This window comes from Ambystoma mexicanum, chromosome 8, assembly GCF_040938575.1.
Source record: "Ambystoma mexicanum isolate Mex_15411 chromosome 8, UKY_AmexF1_1, whole genome shotgun sequence".
Taxonomy (NCBI): domain Eukaryota; kingdom Metazoa; phylum Chordata; class Amphibia; order Caudata; family Ambystomatidae; genus Ambystoma; species Ambystoma mexicanum.
In genome coordinates, this window is record NC_090929.1 from 1,157,943,444 (window position 1) to 1,157,966,755 (window position 23,312).

Sequence of the window (23,312 nt, forward strand, 5' to 3'; positions counted from 1 at the left end):
GGGGACAAATGTGGCCTGCCATGAAAGGAAGTGTAAAAGACTCTTCTGGAAACCTAGTATGCAGTGACTCTGGCCACTCAGCACGGTCTTCGCTCAGGCGCTTACCCAGCACTCTATTTCCAAGCCAATAACAACAGCCACTGGGTCGCTGGCAAGGAGAGTGCCCAACCCTCCACAAAATCCTTTTGATTGGAGAGGGTGTCTTGCGCTGCACAGACCTGGAGAATTTCTACTTAGAAACCTGCTGCCCATACTCAAGCTCTGCTTCGGGGCCTTTCAAGCTTTTCCAATTGAATTGGCCTACCAAACCCTCAGAGGACAACTGTGACTGACCATGAAAGCTTAATAGCTTTGTTAGGTGGTCATTTAGGGTTTCAGTGCCCCACTGGCTGCCTTTTTTTTTGCTGTGCAGGCGCCAATTAACCTGTCCTGTGATACCCCCTTCCTCCTTGCGTGAACTTGTATTTTGCTACAGAACAAAGTTGCAAGGTTGTGCTGGTAGTGTGCGCATACTCCCTGGAGAATCATCAGTCTTCACAAACGAAAGGCTGTGTCACTTTAAAAGGTGTTCTTGACAGCTAAAGGTGTAATTCCTCAGAGAGGATGACATATCGGAGACATGCGTCACCCTGCTTTCAGCTCTTTGGTGTGGGCTATTGAATATGCTTGAGATTAATATCAAGGTGCGGCTCATTTTAAGCACCATCAATGATTTTAAAAAAAATAAGCTAATCCGAGTATCTATTAGTAAATATCTCGATTATAATCTATGCACTACACAGCTGCCTCAGACGTGTGCCCCCAGCTGCAGGCAAATGTGCCCCCAAATGTTTTGCAATAGGTCCCCCCACGCATCTGCAGCTGGCCCTGCCTACACTTCACTGTTAAATCACCGACAATCACCACAATCAGATGATACACAGATTCTCCTTCTGCTTTCTGAGGATCATAGTAAGGACACAGAGTTGGTGAACAGGGTATATCTTATCATCCAGGCATGGATGGCCTCTCATGGCCTATGCTTGAACGATGATAAGACTGAGTTGATAATTATGGGCACACAGGCCAACATCAAAAAACTAGGCCAGGAATTTTCCTCATTCAATATCAATGGGAATACCATCAAAGTCTCCAAGGAAGTAAAAACCCTTGGTTTCTACACTGTCCTTTGGCAAACAGTTACAATCCCTGGCCTCCACCACGGCCTACACTTACAGGCTGATCAAAGCTTGCAAGCCATTCCTCTCCACGACAGCTGCCTGATCTTGGCCAGAGCCTTAATACTCTCTAGAATTGACTATTGTAATGCCCTTTATAGTGGTGCTAATCAAATTACCATCCGGAGGCTTCAAACATTACAAAATAACGCCTTGAGAGCAGCACTTGGCATAAACAAAAAAACTCATATTTCCTCCTTTAGACGCCAACATAAATGGCTGCCTACAGGCAATAAAATACAGCTAAGACACTATCACTGACCCATAAAGCTCTAAATAACGCGCCCCCTAGTTACCTTATAGATAAACTTCATAGAAGAACCTCTCTCAGACCTACTAGAGCTGGCAATGCTAACTGCCTGGTTATACCAAGATACAGGCTTACTACTATTGGTGGGTATAGCTACCCAATGAAGGCTGCTTAATTATGGAACCTACTGCCCCATGACCTGAGAGCTGACCAACCTTACCTACACTTCAGAAAAAAGGCTATTAAACACCTTATCTCTACTGACCTGTAATTTCCCACCCTTTAGGCTGTCTCCGCAGCGGGATCCACCTATTCCTACTCACCCAATATGCTCATCTAACTCAGCCTCACTGCTCGCAAGTTCATGCGCAATCCAATCTATTTTTGACACTCAGTGCTATACTCAGTGTAACATGCTGCTATACTGCCGTAGTCAGTGTAACACGTTGCAACCTGTATATTTGTACATTGTATATTGTTGTAACTACATATGCCTTATAATTGTATATTTTGTATATTGTGTAACCATGTAATTCTTGCATTTTCTTATTGCTGCGCCCTGTTACCTATAGGTCTAGTGCGCATAAAAAGTGAACAAACAAACAATAGGTCCCAGTGTTGGGTGTGAGTAGAGGTGGTAATCAGGGGTCAAGTCCTGAAAATAATTAAAGTGGAGGCACTCATCTACAAACGCAAGGGGGTGCGACATTGCCAGACTTTAGCATATCAAGGTGAAATATGCACATTTCATTAAATTGGCTTTGCATAACCACCCAAACTGCATAGGACGAATGACATTTGCCTTTCATAAAATCAACACACACCCCCAAAACCAAGAGAGAATATTTTCTTCTAATACTGTTTTTGAAAACTTTAAAAAGGTGTGCATGTTTCAAACTCTAAGAACCAATACAAATGTGTTCCCTGGAACTTGTAGTATCGAAATGGGCCATTGTACCTTTAGTTGTTTGTTGTTATTCATCAGGTGATATAGTGCAGTGATGAAGTGTCCGGTCTAAAACCTGCAAAACTGCAAACTGCACGACCAGCAAACCTGGCTTACACACTTGAGCCATCTATCGCAACCGTGGTAAATCACTAATTCAGTTCCGATTTCCTTTGGCTTCCACAATTGCAATCACGCAGAAGTTAAAAAGTGCAGTACACAAAAGCCCCTGTTGGATGGGGTGAATTAAACTTCAGTGTTTGCGCCAAAAAGAATACCAATGGTGATCATTTATAATGTGCACATCACAGGCTGAAGTATCCCTTAACTTGCCCATTGCTCGGTCACTTGGGAGCCATGCTTCTCTTCAAGCAATTGATACGCTGATGGTGCAAGAGGGTCTCCTTTGCGAGGAGCCTGCCAGGACAACGCATTTTACTAACCCCTAGGACATGGACTGTGGCCATGAGGCCTCCACGTACTACACAGTTCATGAACGAGATGACGGGAGGTCACAGTGGTCATGGTCAGGGGGATCTCTGCCTAGACATGAGGCTTTGCACCCACCACGTGGCCCTTTTGTTTTTGCCCTCAATCTCCCACAATCCGGGCCATGTGGGTGCTGCCTGTTTCTCCCACTTGTGCTGTCTGTTGGAAGACGAAGGACAGCTCCCCAGGGTTTAAGCCTTCTAGAGGCTACACACAATAACCAGCTCGAAGTCTATGTAAAACAAGGACAAGTAGCTAATATTTTCCCACAGTTTTGTTGTTGTGGGTCCAAGTCTTTGATGTACAGTGGAACAATAGGAGATTCTTTATGCCGACATTACTTTGCATTTTAGTATGTGTACAGTTACATTCAGGAGGGTGAAAATAAAGCTATGATCACTCTTTTTGCTTAACATAAAGGTTTAATATATCGGTCAGGTAGGTTTATATTGTGATCTGCGTACTTTTAAGTGATGTTTTTGAAACAGAGCATTGTTTTTGCCCCTGAGACCACACATTAACACATGTGTACCAGCTAGAGATGAGAAGAGATGTGGTCAGTCTCTAAAGTCTGAAGAGCAAACTGGGATAAAATCCCATTTTACAGAAAGCGTGTGATCCAGAACAAATCATTTCATTTTACTGTGCAGCATCTCCAAGAATTGGGATGCATGAATAGGTTTCCTGTTATGCGGGGAGGGAGGCAGGACATGAAGTATGGGTTTGTGTTGTGGTAGCAGGGAGGAGGAGGATGCCAGGTTTGGGGTGTTGTTGTGGAGGTTGAAGAGGCATGATGAGGGGGTGGGGTTGAGTTTCAGGGTGGGGAGGCAGACAGCAAGGTATGCACCTTTTGGCAGCACACACCTGGCTCTTAAAGCCAAACCAAGCCCAGAGCTCGGCTCTGGCTTGGCCTTACAAACTCGTTGGCACCCCTGCCTCGTGGTGGGGCCTCTGCTTCTGAACTACCTGAGGAGAGCCAACACTCTCAAGTGACAGTCTCACTCTGAGACTAGATAAGAAAGACTGCAGGGCTGAGATGAGAGACTGCTCTGGGAGTTCAGACATGTGAACCATACCATTCCATCCCATTCGGAAGATGTTCGTCCATTCCTGGGTCGTCCTTGTGTTTAGCATTGCATTTTGGGTCTTGAAGTTCTGGATCTCTCCTTTATAAACCAAGGGCTGCAAGCCCATGAATAAAACGACAGTGGACTAGCAGTTATCCACTTGAGTGGGCTATGTTAGAATGGGTGCCCCAAATCGGGTGATCTTACTGTTTTACAGACAGCCAGTAAAGAAAAGAGTGTATTTATTTAAAGAATATATGTTTGGCTGTAGGAAGTTAACATTAGTACAATGATTGGCACTTCAAGTGAAACAGATTTTTTAGATCGCAAACTTGTATAAAACCACCTTATAGTCATTTTACCTCAACAGAAATCTAAATAGTTTTCCAACTGGCTTGGCAGCCAACGTAGTACAAGCCAATCAATGGTGGCCCCTCTCCTCCAAAAGGCAACTTGAACAGTTTCAAGAAGGTGGCATTTGAATATTCACAAATGGCGTGGTTAATGTAGCACCCGCCCAATAAGAATCAGTTTGAAGTTCGCGTGATTACGGTGAACAATCAGAAGAGGGTGAATAATCACGCATTCAAGCAGTTCCACTGATACAATCGAGGGGCTAAAAACCCAGCTCACTGGGCTAATGCTTGGTTCCCCCGTCCGGCGTGCGTGTTACTTGTGACCAATGATCTCCTTGTTTTGGTGTCTTGAAGTGGCACGGCACGGCGTATTCCACCACAGAGACTTGGCACCCAAGTGCACGCAGAGCGGCTGTCACTGCAGGCGGCGAGGCTCTGCACACACTAACAGCAAACATCTGCTGCTCCGGGATGGGGAATGTAACGGGACTGCATGGGCGGCAGCGGGGTCCCACACACACACACACTCTTCCTGCAGACAGACGGGCTGTGCTGTGAGTCACCCTCCCCGGCGGGGAAAGTTTCCGTGCATTCGCAGTCTTACCTTGCAGCATGGCCTCCAGTTTCTTTCGGTCCACTCGGAAGCGCTCCTCGCTCCACTCGGGGTCGGGCGGGCTGTGCGGGCCGCTCAGGTCATCCTCGGAGCAGGGCAGCGGGGAGTCGGCGCTGCGCTCGCTGTTGGAGCCCGGGTCCGACTGCTGCTGCTGCAGGAGGTACCCACCGGCCCCGCAGAAGGGGTCGCACTGAGCCGCCATGGCCGAGCCTCGGGTCCCTCCGCTGGCCAGCTCACCTGGCTCTGTGCTCCTCTGTCGCGCTCCCTCACACGGCAACTCTCCCTCAGAGGCTCTGCATGTCACGCCGGCCCCTGCTCAGCGCCCCAGTCGCCCCACCTCAGTGCCTCTGCATGACACTGCTGTCACACTTGAGTTCTTCCTCGGGGACTGTTCTGACACTCACCCCTGCCAATCTGCAGCGTCCCGCCGGTGTTAGTTCGAGATATTCCTGCCCCTATCAAAAGGACCCGGCACCCCCCTCGCGCCGCTGTGTGGCACCCCTGCCAAACTGCCCCCCCCCCCCTTCTCTCTGGCTGTGCACGGCTCTCTTGCCAAACTGCAGCACTCGCGTCAATGCCTGTGCATCTCCAACTCTCGCCCCAGCCCTCTGCTGCCTCTAACACTCGCCGGCTTCCCCCCTCTCTGTATCCAAGAAGCGCGCATCCCTCCTCTCCCCCGCGCACTCTCCTCCCCTGGTCCTGCCTCTGTCTGCCGGTCTCCAACGCCCCCTCCCCGCCCGCTCGCCGAACCTCAGACCGGCGCTGTGATTGGACGGCCCGTAGCCCGCAAACCGCTGCGAGCAGCGGGCTCGGGACACGAGACCCTTGGAAGACCTGCTCTCACCCTCTCACCTTCGGCCGGGCGTACATCACCCCGCTTCCCACATGGCCGACCCTTTCCACCCTTGATTGAGGGAGAACTGGTAACTGACGCTGTTACAAGCGCCCCAGTGAAGCGCCATCCATCCACGTGTACAGGGGAGACGAGGGCGGCCTGCGCCCAGGACACCGCAACTACCCTTGTGCATAAGGTGGGGCCAGCGATCTTAGTCTGCAAGGCATGGCACGTATGTGGGGTTAGAACCACAGCGAGTCACACGGAGAGCTTGGTTTGCAGTAACTGTCCACAGTTTCTTGGGTGTCAGCTGGCTCCTGCGAAACCCCAGCCCCAATCATTATGGTCAACACGAATCTATTATGAGGGTCCCTGGCTCGTTCTGTTCCAAGGCCCCATGCCTGCCGTGTCTGTTCACTTTGGGTGCCCTCTCGCCCTTCCGCTGAATAGTTAGCATTCATTCTTGCTCCGCTGAATGCGAGACCATCATTGAGCTTTGCCTTTACAAATCCTTCCTGTTATATAACACCACGTCTGAGTATAATAAGTGTTCCTCTGCCACAGTGTAAGTACATTGCATACGCGTGATGCCAAACTGACCAAGGATAGTTCCTTACCATAAAAAAACAGAACTGTCCCGTTAAGGTTCGGCAGCCAATAGGCTGAGTAGTGTGGGTTCGCTTTGCTCCTCTTTCCAGATCCCTCCCTAAGTAATAAATGACAGACAACTTATGTGTATGGAAAAGTTGTAGGCCGTAGGCATTTTATTTTCTGAAAGAAAATACAACACACAAAAATCAATACACTGCCATATTCTTTTGGGCACCTTGTGTCCAGTCCCACAGTTGCCCAAGGCTCCTCCTGAGTCCTTGTTATTCCTGGGCCTTCGTTCCTGGGCACATGCCGCCTACGACATGTCTTGGACCGTGTACCAAAAGAGTACTCAGCATCCCCACTTCTGCCTGCTCCTTCTTTTTTGGACCGTGTACCGAAAGAGTACTCAGCGTTCCCACTTCTGCCTGCTCCTTCTTTTTTGGACCGTGTACCGAAAGAGTAATCGGCGTACCGGCTCCTGCCTGCACCCCCCTTCTTCCGTTATTATTGTAGGGTGGGTTGGGTGGCAAACGTTTTCCCTTCCCCTTATCCAGGCACTAAGAGCCTACCCGAGAGAGGTGAGCTCTTACCTGGTTTGTGCCACCTCTCCTTTTCCTGGCTTACTTATACACCCCCGGCCTTTTGTTCCTTCTTGGGGGCGGCTGGGTTACCCCCCTGACCCTTTGCTGTTATATTTCGCACCTTCCCATGTGCTGCTTCCTGCCCTTTCCTGGGCTTTTGTTTCTTGTGGCGCCGTTCGGACGCCCCTCCCTACGCTTTCGCGCCGTTTTCCCGCATCCCGCGCCTAAACTCCCAGACCCTCTATCGTCCTGCATTTCATGCGGCCCGGGGCCTGGGGCATAGGCTCTGTTTTTCGATATGGAAGGCGGGACGGGGGCAGTCCTTGCACCTTAGAAGAGTCCTGGGGCGCCCCATCATGCCTCTCCTTCATTATCATCACTACTAAGTTTAGCTCTTTTTGTGGTTTTCTTCAAATGAAGATGGGGCGATTGATCAAACAACGTATTTCCCGCGGTGAGCAAATATTTCAAAATGCTGCATTTATCTCTGTTTATAATGACTGCCGCTTCAATCGATTACACCACCCGAGTGAACCTTTGATTTACCCGGTCACTCTTTACTTCACGGGGGCCCCCAGTAACCGAGCTAAATGCAAACCGGGGCTACGTACTTTTATTTGTCCGACCCTGACTGACTGAGCAAAACAGTATGCACCTGTGTATTTTTTTTTTTTTAACTATGGAAACACAACTGACACTACAGCGATCCTGATAAACAGATTTTTTTTGTGTGTTTAAATATTTGATTAAGTACAGTAAGTATATAAGGTTCATATAACAATTAAAACAACAGAGAGAATAGTACATGTGCCACAAGTGGTTATAGTAAAAAAAGTTTCATTAGTACCCGGCGAGGGGGCAATCAGAATGAGCGAACCATTCTGATTGGCCCTCGCCGAGGCATTACCTGGCCGGGAATCCTTCAGCTGGGATTCCACGGGCGGGGGGCGTGGAGCCCCTCAGCCAATGAAGAGGCTCGAAGCGGGGCCATTCCCGCTCCAAGCCTCCACGGCTGAGAAGCTGCCTGTGCACCCTGCCGAGGACTTGGGTATGTTTTTTTTTTTGTTTCTCCTCCCCCCCTCTCTCCCTCCCCACCCCACTTACCTTTAGCCTGCTTTGTCACTGGTGGGGGACGATGGCAGCTTCCAGCCTTCACATTGCTGGAGGCTTCCATCGTCCCCCGCTGGGGTCCCAGGCACATTTTTTTTATTTTTTGTTTTTTTCCCCCCTCCCTCCCTAACCCCACTTACCTTCTTGTCTTTTTTTTCTGGAGCAGATGTGCTGTGAACAGAAGTGTTCCCAGTGCATCCACTCCCGATGGCTGCCATGGAAAGGGAAAACGGGACTTTCCCTTTCCCAGCGGCAATCTTCTTGGTCATTTTTTTTTTCTGTCGGGACAGAAAAAAATGCTTTTAGTGCCTCGGTCACGCAGATCTTGCGGGCCGGGGTACTAAAAGCAATATGACCCTCGGGGCGGGGCATTACCGACTCAGGTAATGCCCCGGGGCCTTCGGTAAGTCACTCGGGTCATATTGCTTTATCAACATTCCATTTTAGGGGCAATGGAATCTTGCATACTATATATAAATGTTATATTCTAATGCATAACTTGCAATTTCAACAGACTAATAGTTATATAAATTATTTGTAAGATATGGATAATGGATCTATTAATACTAGCGCTATTAAAGCATCTAATATTATTATTGATGTGTGGGCAGTCCGGGAGAATATGAGGGGAGACCATTGCTCTCTCCATGAGAAGCCAATTTGGCACATCAATACTATTTGGGAAAAATCATAACTGTGTTTGTTTTAGGACAAAGGCAACATGATATTTCTATAATCTGGAAAACCCACACCACCCTCAGATCTGGGTTTCTTAAGTATACAAAATTAGATTCTCCTTTTCTTCTCCCCCATAGACATTTGAGAATACAGGAGTCTAAAGATTTTAAGTAAGATATAGGAATAGGAAGCATATAAAGAAAATACAATATAATAGGTGAAATCATCATTTTAACTGCTTCCAATCTCCCCCACCAAGAAAGATAGAGAGGTGGCCACGTGTTTGTTAGTTTCTTCACTCTGGTGATAATGATAGCTGTATTCTGATTAGCGATATTCTTAGTCAAGGATGAAATTTGGATACCTAGATACTTAATACCTGATGGGCACCATTTCGTTCCAAGGCGTAAACAATGATGGCTTGTACAGTGCATATTAAGTGATAAAACCTCAGATTTGTCCGTGTTAAGTCTATACCCTTATGCAAGGGAGAATTGTGTAATATGTTTTAGATGTTGTATACATGTATCTGAAGCCCTAAGTAACAGTGGTACATCGTCCGCATATGCAACCGTTTTAATCTTAACGTCTTTAAACTGAATACCAATTATGCTATCTTATTGTGTAATTGCTTCTAAAAGTGTTTCTAATGCGAATATAAACTGAAGAGGGGGAAAATGGACAGCCCCGATGAGTACCTCTGTGAAGAGGAAATGATGGGGACATTTGATTATTTATAAAGATTGAAGTTGTGGGATTGGAATTTAGTACTTTAACCGTTGATATGAACGCATCAGGGATCCTATGCCAGGCCAGAGCTTTAAACAGAAAATCCTGTTCAACCCTTTCAAAAGTCTTTTCAGCGTCTAAAGCTATTGCGGCATAAGGATTCAGAGAATTTTGTATAATACTAGTAATATTAGTAAATAGTCTAATATTCGCTGAGGACATTCTACCTTTAACATACCCCACCTGATTATTCTTAATCAAATTTGGAAGAAGGGAATAAGTCTATTGGCTAAAATTTTGGCAAATATCTTACAATTAGTATTAATTAGGGATATGGGTCTATAATTTTGAGCTAATTCAGGGTCTTTATTGGGTTTTGGAAATACAATAAGCATTGCTTCAGAAAAGGAACCAGTGGCTTTTTTATTAGTGATGAAGGATGTAAATAGTTCATTAAGCTCAGGAACTAATATTTCTTTAAAATGAGCAAAATAATAGAAAAATCATCTGCACCTGGGGCATTGCCTTTTTTGAGATTTTTAATGGTGTTGTAGATTTAACTAGAAGATAAGGGATCATTTAAAGATTGGAAATTGAAATTAGCATATGTGTTGCGATGAGTTTGTTTAAGAAAATCTGATGCATGAGTGTTATTAGGCGTAGTTTTAGACAAATATAACTTTTGATAAAATGTGGAGAATACTTGTAAAATGTCCTTGTCATTAAGGACTCTATTACCGTTTTGGTCTTTCATGACTGTAATACTTGTTTTTATCTTTTTAAAATTTGAGATATGATACCAATGCTCTGCCAGATTTATTAGAGAACTGAACAATCTTAGATTTATATTTTAAAAGATTAGCACACAAGTATTCGGTAGTTAAGTTATTATATTGCATTCTGAGTTTAATGATTTTTTTGATGAATAGGGGTAGAGTTAGTCTGTATGTATTGTGATTGTTGTTAGTTTGATTTGTTTAAGAATATCTTCTGATTCTTTTTTAAAGTTTTCTATTTTTGGCAGCCATATATGCTATAATGTGTCCTCTGAGTACTGGTTTATAGAAATCCCAGCTGTTGTTAACCGATGTATCGGTTGGAGAATTTTCGCCAAAAACATAAGAGTGCTGTTGGTGTATAAACTTGACAAACTCATCATCCTTCAAGAGGGCTGAATTAAATCGCCATATATGAAATGCATGTGTGTTTTGAACATTAGACAATTTAATATGAACAGAGGCATGGTCTGTCAAATCAATAGGTTCTATGTTTGCATCTAGTAAACTGTACGTTAGGGATTTAGATATCAAAATGTAATCTATCCTTGAGAAGGGGAGAAGAAGGTGTAATCTAAATCTGAGGGATCAGTAATACGCCAAGTATCGATAAGACCCAGTTCGGACACAAAGTTGACAAATTGTAGATGGGACTTGGTGGTTTTAAATCTTACATTAGACTTTTTTTTTTATCAAGGATAGGATACATGATTTCATTAAAGTCTCCAAATACATTTAGATTGTTAGGGCAAGATTTGGATATATGATTTCTTACATGAGTCCAGAAGCCTGGGTTAGCATTAGTGGGACCATATACATTTAAAATAGAGTATTCTATGGAATCAATAAGAAGTTTAACTAAAACCCATCTTCCAACATCATCAGTTTCTGAGGATATTACTGTGCATTGAAAATGTTTGTTAATAAGGGTAATAACACCATTCTTTTTCCCATCTGCAGCACTCGAGGCCCACCCATAATCGCATCAATTTGGCAGCTTCCTCCTGTGAAAGGTGGGATTCTTGTAGGCATGCAATGGCCGGTTTAGCCCTATTAAGATATGACAGTACGTTTTGCCATTTAACAGGATTATGAAATCCTTTAACATTCCATGTTACACTATTAAGTTCCATGAGTTATAATGCAAGTGATATAAGCAATCTTATATTTATAGTGATAAGCTGTTAAGGTAAAACACGTAAGGGAACAGAATAAGAAGAAGGGGAAGGACAAACAAGAAGAACATGGAGTTTTGTATTTTACATAGTAATCAACTAATATGTGATGAAGTAGTGGCTAACTGGATACAGCCACTCCAAACCAGGTCCATATGCAGTCAATTAGAGGTGGGGGTGGAGAGCCAGATCTGGATGGGCCACTCCGTGCCCCACTCTGGCAAGGCGATCGTATTATAGAACAAAACATTCCGCTTGCAGTTTCTACTTCAAGTGTGCGGTCTGGTAGTATCCATATCCTCTCTTCTGTGGCTCTGAATAAAATTGTGCAAGTCTAATGGATCTTGAAAAGTATATGAATGGCCAGTTAGAGTGGCCTTTAGAGATGCTGGATGAATAATCCCATATCTGGCATTGAGCTGCCCCAACACTGGTCTAAACATCAAAATGTATTTCCTTCTAGCCGCCGTGGTGTTTGAAACATCCTGGGTTATGAAGATTTTGGCACCCTCCCATATGAGGATCTTCTTCTGTTTAGCTTTATCCATTAAGAACATGACATGTGTGTGATCTAGTAAATTGAAAATCAGAGTTCTCAGAACATTACAAGATGGATTTCTTGAACCTATACGATGAGCTCTTTGGATGTTGAACTGTGGAGGCGTGGAGGGATACAAAAGTATGGGAAGCATATGGTAGAGAAACTGAGTAGGATTGTCATTCTCAATATTTTCGGGAAGACCAATCATACTTATGTTGTTCCTCCTATTCCTGTTTTCTAAGTTCTCTGTCTGCTTCTGCAGAGATAAAACTGTATTTTACACATAAACAGATATTATACCTTCTATTTGCATTAAGGCAGAGTTTGAAGTGGACGGTTTAAGAGAGTGGTGGGATGGTTTCCCGGTATACCAGAGGTCGTCTGGGGGTCGCTGACTCTCAAGGGCCCAACACCCTTCCCCAGAATAAATGGAGGACTCAGCCAACGGCAAGTAAGAAATGTGGTTTATTACAAAAAAACAACAGGGATCATACAAGAAAATCAAGATTATCCAGTACTTCTCAACTTTACAGTGCGTGCTCCCCAGTTTTGTTGTGACATTGCATCATCACCTGGGACCTTCCCCAAAAACCTATGCCCGGTGCGGATTGTGTGCTAAGAGTGGTATCCCTTATGGACGTAACCCTATAGAGCAGGGGTCTCCAACATTTACATTAGCTAGAGCTACTTGTAGTGGAGGCCAACAGTGGAGAGCTACCAGCGGGCGATATCGGGTGGGTATGTTTATAAACCTCGGAATTTTTACCATTATTTTTTTGGCCCAATTATTTCCCCTCTATAAATAGATGGACTACCATATGCCTTCACGATTATATTAAGAACTGCAAAAGCCTCTTTGTTGCATTATTATTTATTAGTAGCTGTCTCATAAAAAGACAGATATTTGTTGGACTACCTCACAGCTATCCTGTAATTTATGTGCCCCTTCCTTTGCGTTTTATGCAGGCTCTCTACATGCTGGGCACACTATTGTTTTACCAATGTGCATTTCACAGTTCCATAAAAAAACAAAAGTAATTTCCAAACTGAAAATGTTGCTTGTGTTCACTAGTTTTATTAGAATTTTCTTTTTGTTAGACACCACACATACTTTTATTTGTGTGCCCCTCTGTGTTTCAGTACAGCTTATATTTATAAAGATGTTATATGCTTGTCAAACTGGTTAATCACAAATAAATGCTTCTGTTGTGCTGACAGCAGTTTTTAGGAAATTAAACTGTTGGTTCATGAGTGCCAACCTTTGATTTTCACTACAGTGGCAGAAATATCTCCACCTCCACCCTGAATATAAGCAAGCAACCAGCCCAACCCATCCCCTGGCCAACCACCACTGGCCATTTGTGTTACGAACCGTTCACAACGGTGGTCTTTTCTGCGCCGGTGGTGCTTTATGCCGTCTGTTCACGCTGTTTCTCCCAAGATGGCGTCGCGGGATCGAATGGAAGGTCTAGATCCCTTTCCATCCATTGAGGAAACTCCGCCCGGTGCTTTGATCACGATACTTAAACCGCCGGAAGGGAAGACTCAGCGCGTTGCTACTGTTGTCGGTGGTCACGCTCCGTAAGTCTTCGATTAGGGGAATTTCTGGTATTTGTATCCAAATTGGTTCTAAGCTTCCACCTCCTTACCTAATTGAAAACTGTCTATCTATCCTCCTCTTTCTCTCATAGACTGGCCGCTGCCCATCACCGTCACTCTATTAGATTCAAGAGCTTGTTACCGTGGAAGTCGCCTTCAGACCTGCTTACAGTCCGTAGGTTACATCGCCTCTCCATTAAATTTGCATTTCTATACACAAGAATCCCCACGCAACACTTACCTCTTATTGTTTCTCTCTTATTGTTTCTCTCTCTTACCTATTCATTAGGAATTCCCAAACTACATCTCCCATCATTCATCACGGGAAAACATCTTTAACATCCATTTTCGTATACTGGGTAGGTGGAATCAAACCCCCTTACATTTTTCCTACAACCTGTCCTCTCTTTGTACATCACTGACCCTGTTTTTCTTCCTCTCCCAAAGTCACCTCCAGTCCCGAACCTCTCAAAAATCCCACTTCCAAGAAACGTCATCGCCATCAGCGAACTGCAGTATAGCTTCCTGGAGAGACCCGCTCGCTGATTTGTTTCCACATCGAGGCTGCGGCAGAAGTCTTGTCAAGCTCTGTTTAATTCAGCGCTCTCAAGCCACCCAGGGTTTTTTCATCTTAACAAAGGGTTTCCCTGAAGCATCCTCCATTTGCCGAGTCGGAGGCGACTGGAGGGTGTAACAGGTGAATTCTTACTAGCCACATCTCTCTACTGAAGACAAGGTAGGAAATCTCCAGTTGTCATGTTGTGGTGAAGAGAGCCATTGAGTTACCACAGTTACAATTCGCACGTAAGTTAACAATTTGCCCTTAATGTTTCCAAAAAAAGTGAATGGTGGGGGGAGATGGATGATAATAAACACATGGAAACTCAGCACACCTCATACAGCTTCTGATGTGCCTCCACATCTAAAGTGTTTTATGGCCTTTCTTTCCTCCGGTAGAAGTTAGGACAGCAGCCATGACTGTTTGTTTGTGGGGGAGGAACAGGGTGGCAGGTTTGGCTTTGCTGGGATGATGAAAATGAGCCCAAAGTGGGTGACGACCCCTAGAGGACGGTGAGTTAAAATGTGTGTGTATTTGGAGAGTGAAGGGGAGGATGGTGTTTGGAGTTGGGGAGAAGCCAGACACCCGCTGCAGGTTGTGTTTTTTTTTTTTGCATGCCACAAGTTGACAAGGCTGTCTTTTTGATGTTCTGCTAGAATGCAGTCAACCGTAAAAACAGATTTGGCAAATTAGAGCCTAGACACAATAAAGTGGGTTGCCAAGGAGCACACTAAATGGTACAGTTGGATGGATTTATTATGCACCTACACTAAAGTGTTTGCAAGTAGGGCCGGGAGTCCTGTAAGACACGGGGCAATCAGGCAGCCAGTCCGCAGACGGAGCAAGGTCAGGTTAACAGGGTAGAGAGGAAAAAAGATTGGTTGAGGAGTTTCCAAAACCCGAGATCCTGCTCAAGGCAGCAGGAGACAGGGAGGCCATTCCAGAGGTGAGAAAAGGGAGAATACCTTTGAGGTACACCTGGAAGTGGGCCTTCTTGGCAAGGTCTGATATGTGGAGTGGAACATCACTCGGTTTTTTTTTTGCATCACAAGAGGGTGAGGGCCCAAAGAGGTCAGCCAGAGTGAGGGGAAAGCAAGGGTCCCAACAAGAAGGACTTGCAGACTTTGAGGCAGAGATAGAGATGCACCATGACTGAATAGCAGATACAGTCAGGAATCAGTGCGGGGGTTTTGGGGGGGGCAGCAAGGGTAGCATACAATGTATGAAGGGGACACCCCTGCAGCCCAGAATCCTGAACTAGGGTAGCGGGGATACACGCCTCCCCCAGGATACAACCTTTTGTACCAGGCCGAACGCACACTAACTGCATTCAGTCTCCCCCCACAATAAAGATTTAGGGGGTAAACCCATCGAGACCACATCTTTGACACACCAGAAACCAGGCTCACGTGTGCTACTGAGGTGCATTGCTTGAGGGGAGGATTTCCTGGATGGCCAGGTGCAATGTGGCGAGGCCAGGTGCAATGGGGTCTGGTGTTAGGCTGTGCCAGGGCAGCTGTTGTGCATTTTACATGCAAGAGACTGGTGGGACAGGAAGGTGTACACTGCCTTTGGTAAGAACCACACACGATTGTGTCATACCATGACCCTTGCAGTATGGACTTGCGTCAGGATCACCATGTTTGCCAAATCTAGGACTAACCATTGCTAAGACCTTTGACTGCACTGACAGTTTGAGATCAGTGTCCTTCGTGCAGGGTTTGCATCAGTACCTTTCTCAAAGCCCTTATCCACTGGAGGCTGAAGGTAGAATTTTACAACAGCACGTGCAGGAATGCCCATTCCAAACAGTAAGCCCCATTTCCCTGGAAAAAGCTGTATAAACCAGTCTTTCCGATGCCCTGAACTTTTATTCTCCTGTGTAAAAAGTGTAGCGTGAAGTAGCAGCTTCAACTGCACCGCACCATGTTTCATTGTTTAAGGCTCTGCAAGAAAGCGGATTGGGAGGCAACCCCAACAGAAGGAAACAGCATTGAAACCCAGGAGTCAATCATTGTGGTGTAATTAACTTTATAAAATATACTACATGCAGACCAGAGACAGTTTGACAAGATCAGGCTAAGACAGCAAAGAGCACAACATCCACTGTATGGTGTGCTTGTCTGCACGAGGCAAGTACCCAAATAAAAAAAAAGCCCACCATTCACATGAAAGGACTTACCTGCCATTCCCATCTGTCCCATCCGCGTCTCCTGCTCCCTCTCCCATCCTGAACTGAAATGGTGTTCACAGTAGCCCCAAAGGCAGTAACAGTGTCATCTGCACATAATAGATGACTGGCATGTTAATGAGCTTCCCTCCGCTCACCATAACCTCATGGACCGCAGTGATTTGCAGTTCCTCTGCCATGCAAGCAAAAAAGCAATGTTTACAGTGTTTGTTTGCTAGCAGGCTTTCTGACTCCTGGCTGTGTCATGGGGGTGCACAAGGCTATCTGTGGTACTACAGGTGGCCACAGAAGCAGAACGTGATACTGACATCTATCAGTGTATTTACAAGGAACTCCATGTGGCACAGCAGCCAAGCTCCCCGCCTGCAAGTGGGAAGACCAGGGTTCGAATGCTGAATGGAGTAGCAGCAAAACACACCAAAAAACAATTTCACCTCAGAAAGTGTTTATTTTTCAGTAATTCCAGCGTGGGCGAGGCTCCGGGCGAGCTACTGGTAGCTCGTGATCGACTGTTTGGCGACCTCTGCTATAGAGGTTGTTCTACTGGTCCTTGCATATCAGGTGGCTGGCCTGTCCTGTCCCCAAGAAACTATTACATTGTTGCAGAGTAGTGGGCTTACCATTGGTTCTTGCCCCTTGCCATTCACCCCTGATTTTCTATTTCATGATTGGCTAGAGCTGATCTCCCCAGGCCTGAGACTCGATTCGGTTCTAAGCTCTCTGTGCACCTCTTCAAGGTGATGTGAAACGTCTATGTGTCTGTATTGTATTTGGTAATGTACCACCTTTGCCTATGAGAATGCGTCTCCACGGTGCAACACTTGTTTCATTCTTCATCTGGGTTGCTGGGATCGGCTCTCCTTTAACCATGGGTGAATGCCCATCGTCTAATTCGGCTGCATCACATGCTTGCAGACCACAAAATCATGCTCGCGAGCCTGCATTTATGAGGATTTATTCAATTTCTGCAGCTGGTCCCTTGTCATCTAAAGTTTGGAATGTGACTGTTTATCTCTGACCTTGACTGTGAGCTTGCTTCATGATCTGGACAGCCTGAGCCAGCTCCTCTCATCTCATGTTCTGTGGCTTGAGGCCTTCCATAATTTTCCTTAGACTTATGATATGATTTCTACATGCTCATGTTATACGAAGTAACCTATTAGTCAGTCACGCATGGTCCTACCAGGTTACTTATATACTCCTGAAGTTCCATAAGCATCTGCAAGGTTGCTCAAGATCTTTTGTTGCCTTGCTTTTTGCGTTCATGCATTTGGCTAGTGAAAAAAATAATAAAGCTTTGACAATATGTATATGTATCCGTCCTCTAACTATAGAACTGTATAAGCATGTTCTTCGTGTATGCAAATCTGTGTTCATGTTATGCGGTGCAGGGCTGCGAGTGTGCTTCATGACTCACGCTGCTATGTCGTGGTGTCTTCTAAGGACGTCGGCATAATGGCTTCTTGGTGCTTAATCAAGACTGTCCATTAGGGTATTTCTATTCACAATCTCTTTTGAGTCCCCTTTACCTGTAAAGATATGTACTGTATTAGGTCTGTAGGGGTGACTGAGGGGAAACCTTTCTGTGTATGTGTCAGCCAGTGGTGCACTTGGGATCCGTCCAAAATAGGATGGATAACTTTGAGTGTTCCTGGCTATTCGTCCTGTCATGTTCATGGGGGTAAGGAGGGGCATTCCTAGGACCCTCTCTTCAGTCCCCCTCTGGTCGACCTATCGACCACTCCACTATGTGGTACTACCTTTATCCATGGTAACCATATTTTGGTCAGTCCTCTGAGGTGCCCGTAGAAGTTGGCGTGATCGTCGAAATTCCAAGTCATGTATTTGCACTCTCCTTCTGGTTTGCACCATACCCATCTTCCTCCATAATTCTTGTCATGTGGATTGTCCAACTTCATCTCCTGTGGGAATAGTGGACATTCCCTTATCCTTGCTCTCAGCTTTTCTCTTTCTTCCACTATCTTGTCCTATGCAGCTCCTACATACACATCCATCATCACCATCATTCCTATCGATTTCTCTGTTGTCTTGCGATATTCAGTGATGCAGATCTTTATCACACACAGTCCCACTGATACCAATATTAGTGCCCCTAGTAATACTTTTAGTCCGTCTGCCAGCCATGAAGGCATCTATGACCAAAAGTACGCTAATCAGCTTTGGTCTTTTCCAATCCCCTTTGCATCTTCCTCCATTTTGGCATGCATTTTCAACAGTTGGGTCACTGCTTCGGTCAGTGTGCCATTCTCTCCGTCATTGGCAGTTATGAATGTGCATCAGGAACTCCCAATGTTTGGCAAACTCCTCCTTCCATTGCTTTGAGAAGGTCCAGAATGTATCTATTCTGGAGCGCCATAAACCTTACTGCTAGGAGCGCTTCCTTTATTGCATTGAATCCACTCACTGTAGAGTTTATTGTCAGCATCAACCCCCACCTGGTCATCTGCAGCCATTTGTCTGTACGGCTGGAACCACTGACGCAAAAAACATTTCCATTCTACTGAATAACCTTTGTTTCTGACTCTGATGAGAAATTGTTCTCTTTTCACCCTACTCACTTCCACAGACCGTTACTTTCTTCCTTTTTCTCCTACTCCCACTAACCTTTTCTTTCTCGTGTTAGTGTCCATCTTTGGGAAGTCATAAAGCTTTATATCCTGGAGCACTCTCAGTGATGCATATTGATGTGTACCAATGAACAAACTCCTCCCCAGTTGGGTGGCAGCTTCTTGTATACCTTGGATCTGCACGCCCAGTAATGATCCATCAGTACTGCAGTGCCTATCTTCATTGCTTGATGCTTTTCTATGTGCCGACATTCTGTGTTATCTACAACTTTCACTTCTCCCTCCTTCTTGTAGCATAATGCTGGTTTCTTCAACGGCATTATAGGCATTGGTCCAGCTTCATTGTCTACCAAGGTGAGCAGTTTGGCACTTGCATCCTATTCCTTCAGGCACTTGTCATTCTCTCCTTGTACTGTATTCACTGGTGATTGTACTATGGTGTGTGCTTTGCTACTTTCTACTCCATCTTTCCATCCTTCTTCTGTGTAACACTTGGCCATAAACAAGCATCTTTGGTCTCTCCCAGCATCCTGCTTCTCCTCCTATTTCCTTCACCCCTCTCTTCGGGCAGGGCAGTTCTTTCAGTGTTATTATTTTCGTGTCACCCTTCTGTGTCCCATCAGTTATATATTGTATAGCTTGGTTTTACTGCCAATAATTGTTCATCATGTCAAGAGCCTTTATGTAACTGTCTTCATATGGGAATGTTGCTTGAGACATCCATCTCAATGTTGCTGTTTTCCTTTGAAATCTTCCTCGAGTGGTAATCATGGACAGGTACACAAGGATTTGAGCTCTTGCTGCTGGTATTTCAGTTGCTATGAATGTTCTGGAGGCACTCATGGTGTAGGGGATTAGTGAGCAGACATAACCGCTCTCCCCGGTGGTTTCCTTACCTACTTTGGTCATGTGTTTTTACCACATGTTATAAGACACTTGAGCAGTGTCAGAGAGAAATAGGTCCACTCCCCTCATGTCTGTCAGCACTGCGCTTACCTGTCCTTACAGTGCTATCAGTGCTCTCTTTTCCACCTGACATGGTTGTTCCACCTGCTGGGGGCAGGGAAATGTTAGTAGAGGATACAGCAGTTTCACTAGACACAAGTGATATTCACCAAAATATAAATGCGAAGACCCCAGTCGGGAATAAGAGAAATGACAAAATAGGCATATCTTTTATTATTTCACCCATTACCTGTGCTGCTGGTTCCTTGTGCAGCTTGAAGATATCAGTTGCATGCTTGAAATGCACAAAGATTGTTAGTGTTAGATTAATCTTAAGCCATGTGGATCATATAGTCTTTAAGGGCAAAGACACATAGCTGTTGCCACACAGTTCTAATTCTAGGGTCTCGAAGTAAGCAAGAACTGATGGGTTTCCTCGTTCGAGTTGTGGGTAAGCTTGGGCAAAATATGCTAGAAAAATGTGGTAATATATACCAGGCAGGCAGGCTCAAAATATGTTGAACCTTCTAATAAAGTGGACAAATTGGCCGGAAAAGGTATCAGGTCATAAATCATTGGGCAACATGAACAGTCATGAAATAGCACAGTCGAACTTTCTCGACAAATGTATGTAGAGAATAAAATAACAGACAGTGTATCCTCACTCTGGATGTGTAGGAAGTCTCTCGCCCCTAACTCTGCTGCCCTTGAGCAAGTAACCATTGGGTGTCCTCCCCTTAGCAGTGTAAGTTCCGAATTATTTTGTTGTTTCTCTTGCTGATGATGGTTGTCCCTGTCGATCTCATTGCCAGGTGAGGCCACAGCTTTGTAGGGCTTGATGTCTGTGAGGTGGTTCCAAACTGACCTCCCCTCCAGTCTAACTGCTTGTTCAGTCACGGCTTCAACATTTATAAGGGCCAGTGAAAATGGGTGCATCCCACTGACAGACAAAAATCCGTAAGAGGCCTTAGTCCACAGGAAAAACTGGTGGTTCTTTTAACAAGTTCTCTGGGCCATCGACGCTGCTGTTTTCTCCGTTGGCTTCAGGGCCTCCCTGGTGTCATTGTATCTGGCTAGAGATAAAAGAGGCACTAGCAATCAAGGAAGTAGCATAATCGTACACTTCCTGGCCTAAAATGGTCGCACTTCTCTCTTTATCTTTTAGTGCCCTAGTGGGATGAGCCAGAGGAAGTTACCTGGGTCATCCTGTCACCACCTCGTGTGGGGTTAAATGTTGGTCGGACCTGGGCTTGGTGTGCAATGCAAATAATGCTAAGGGTAAGCAGTGGAGACAATTTTTGTTTGTACTGTTTTTCGGTTTTGAAATGCTTTCCTTCAAAAGGCCATTGAGGCGTTCACACATCCTGTTTTCTTGCAGGTGATAAGCACAAGAGAATTTGTGTTGAATGCCCAGCAACGTCGTTATGTGCTTGAACATCTCGTTGGCGAAGTGAGGGTCATTGTCAGACCGCAGGACCTCACACATGTCCCATCGTCGGAACACGTCCCACACCAGAAATGTTGCTGCCCTGAAGGCATCAGGATTGGAACAGGGACCAGCCTCAATCCACTGAGAGAATGGGCATACAACCACTATCATGTAGCGGTGTCCTTGGCAGACTTAGATCATGTCGACGTGGAGGTGTTGAAATGGACCAACTGGGCGAGGTATGGCTCCTCTCACAACTCTCAATGTATGTCCTGCAGTATACTGCTTGCAAACTAGGCAGTTGGTCATAAATTCTGCCACTGTTTCACCAAATTAGGACCGAACCATGTTTCTCCAATATGGACGGCAAGCACCTCCTTCCCTGTATGTGTTGGGTAATGTAACTGTGTCAGTGCTGTGTGCAACAATGCAAGTGGCATGACCACTTTCCCTATGTTATTCTACTACCATAGGGCATCTGTTGGAGATAACGTACATCCCCTCCTAGTCCACAGGTCTTTCTCCTCCCTGGGTGCAGCTCCCTGCAGCTTCATTATTTGTGTTGCTGGTAATATATGTTATCCCTCTTTTAGTATCATTGTACTTGCAAAGTCACAGGCATGTGATGAAGCCTCCATTTCTAGGAGCTCCCCAAAATATGTGGCCCACTTTGCTTCCGTGTCTGCTGCTTCATTTCCCCTTGAGATAGGGTCCCCCCTGATGTGTGTGCTTAGCATTTCACTATGGCTATCTGCTCAGTGTAACATATAACTTCTACCAACCTGCCCAATAGAAGTCCATGCTTTACTGGTGATCTGTCAGCCCTCCTAAAGCCCCTCCTCATCCATCGTGACAGTCCTGAGTGTACTGTGGATGTCACGTATGCTGAGTCTGAGTGGATTGTCACCTCCTTTTTTCTGCTGTGCTCCAATGCCAATATTAAGGCCATTAGTTCTGCTGCTTCTGCTGAATAATGTGAGGGCAATCGTGCACTGACCACTACCTCACTGGTTCCGTCCTCTCTTAGTCTCGCCACTGCTGTCCCTGTATATCTGAACCCATCTGTCTGGTCAATTGTTGATGAACTGTCAATGTAAAGCACATCTCCCCCCTCAAGTGCGTCCTCCTGTACTTTGCGGCTGTCACTGAATTCCTGTATGTTTTCTGTGCAGTCATGTGCATAGTCACTTTCCTGTAAAACGTCGGCGAGAAAAGTCGCTGGGTTAAGAAGTCTGCACCTCACTACCTTAAGTGATGGGTTTGATAGTAACACCTAGTACCCTGATGCTCTCTGTGTTGTCAGTGTGCTCTTTGGTTTCTCCAATATAGCGAAGAGGGCCTGCTCCACGTAAAGAGTGGTGCTGCACCCCATGGTAATACTTGTGGATTTGTCCACTGCTAATGCGGCAGCAGCCAAAGCGTGTTCACAAGGATAGTGTCCTCTCATTACAGGGTCGAGCTTCACACTGTAATATGCTAGGAGCTTGTTCCCCAAGCTTGTCTTCTGTGTCAGAACTGCTGTCATCACTACCCCATCGGTGTGAGAACAAAAAGAATTCCTTTTTGTAGTCTGGGACCCCTAATCCTGGAGCTGTGCATATCTTTTCCGTCAGCTCATCAAATGCCTCAGTCATTTCTGTTGTCCATCATCTTATTTTGGGTCCCTCCTGTGCCTCATTCAGAGCACTCATTAGAGGTCTGATATAAGTGCTGTAGTCAAAGGCCCCTGCCCTGCAGTAATTGCATAACCCCAAAAACTGCTCCCTCCTTCTCACCGTTGTGGCTTTTGATGTCCTGTGTATTGCCTCTGCCTTTCTGGAGCCACCTGTCGGCCATTTTGGGAGATCTGTCCAATGTGTAGCACTTCTTTCTGACAGTACAGTACTTTGGTCTTGTCCACCTAGTATCCCTTGTCAGCTAACAATGTCAGCATGAGTCATATCTGCACTGTTCTTCTGTCATGCTGCAAATCAAAATGTCATCTATGTACTGTATGACCGTGCTCTCAATCTGTACATTGCCTAGGTCAATCTGGAGGACCCTA

General features: G+C 45.5%; 1 protein-coding gene across 2 annotated transcripts in view; it reads right to left on the reverse strand.

Annotated features, from left to right (window-relative positions):
* BICC1 (BicC family RNA binding protein 1) overlaps positions 1–5,594 on the reverse strand; it is a 1,115,336-nt gene extending 1,109,742 nt beyond the window's left edge. For both annotated transcript variants that reach the window (XM_069611226.1, XM_069611225.1), the window contains exon 1: positions 4,930–5,594. In XM_069611226.1, coding sequence (XP_069467327.1) covers positions 4,930–5,140 — 211 coding nt within the window. In that variant the 5' untranslated portion in view covers positions 5,141–5,594. The remainder of the gene's footprint in view (positions 1–4,929) is intronic.
* Positions 5,595–23,312: the final 17,718 nt, after the last annotated feature.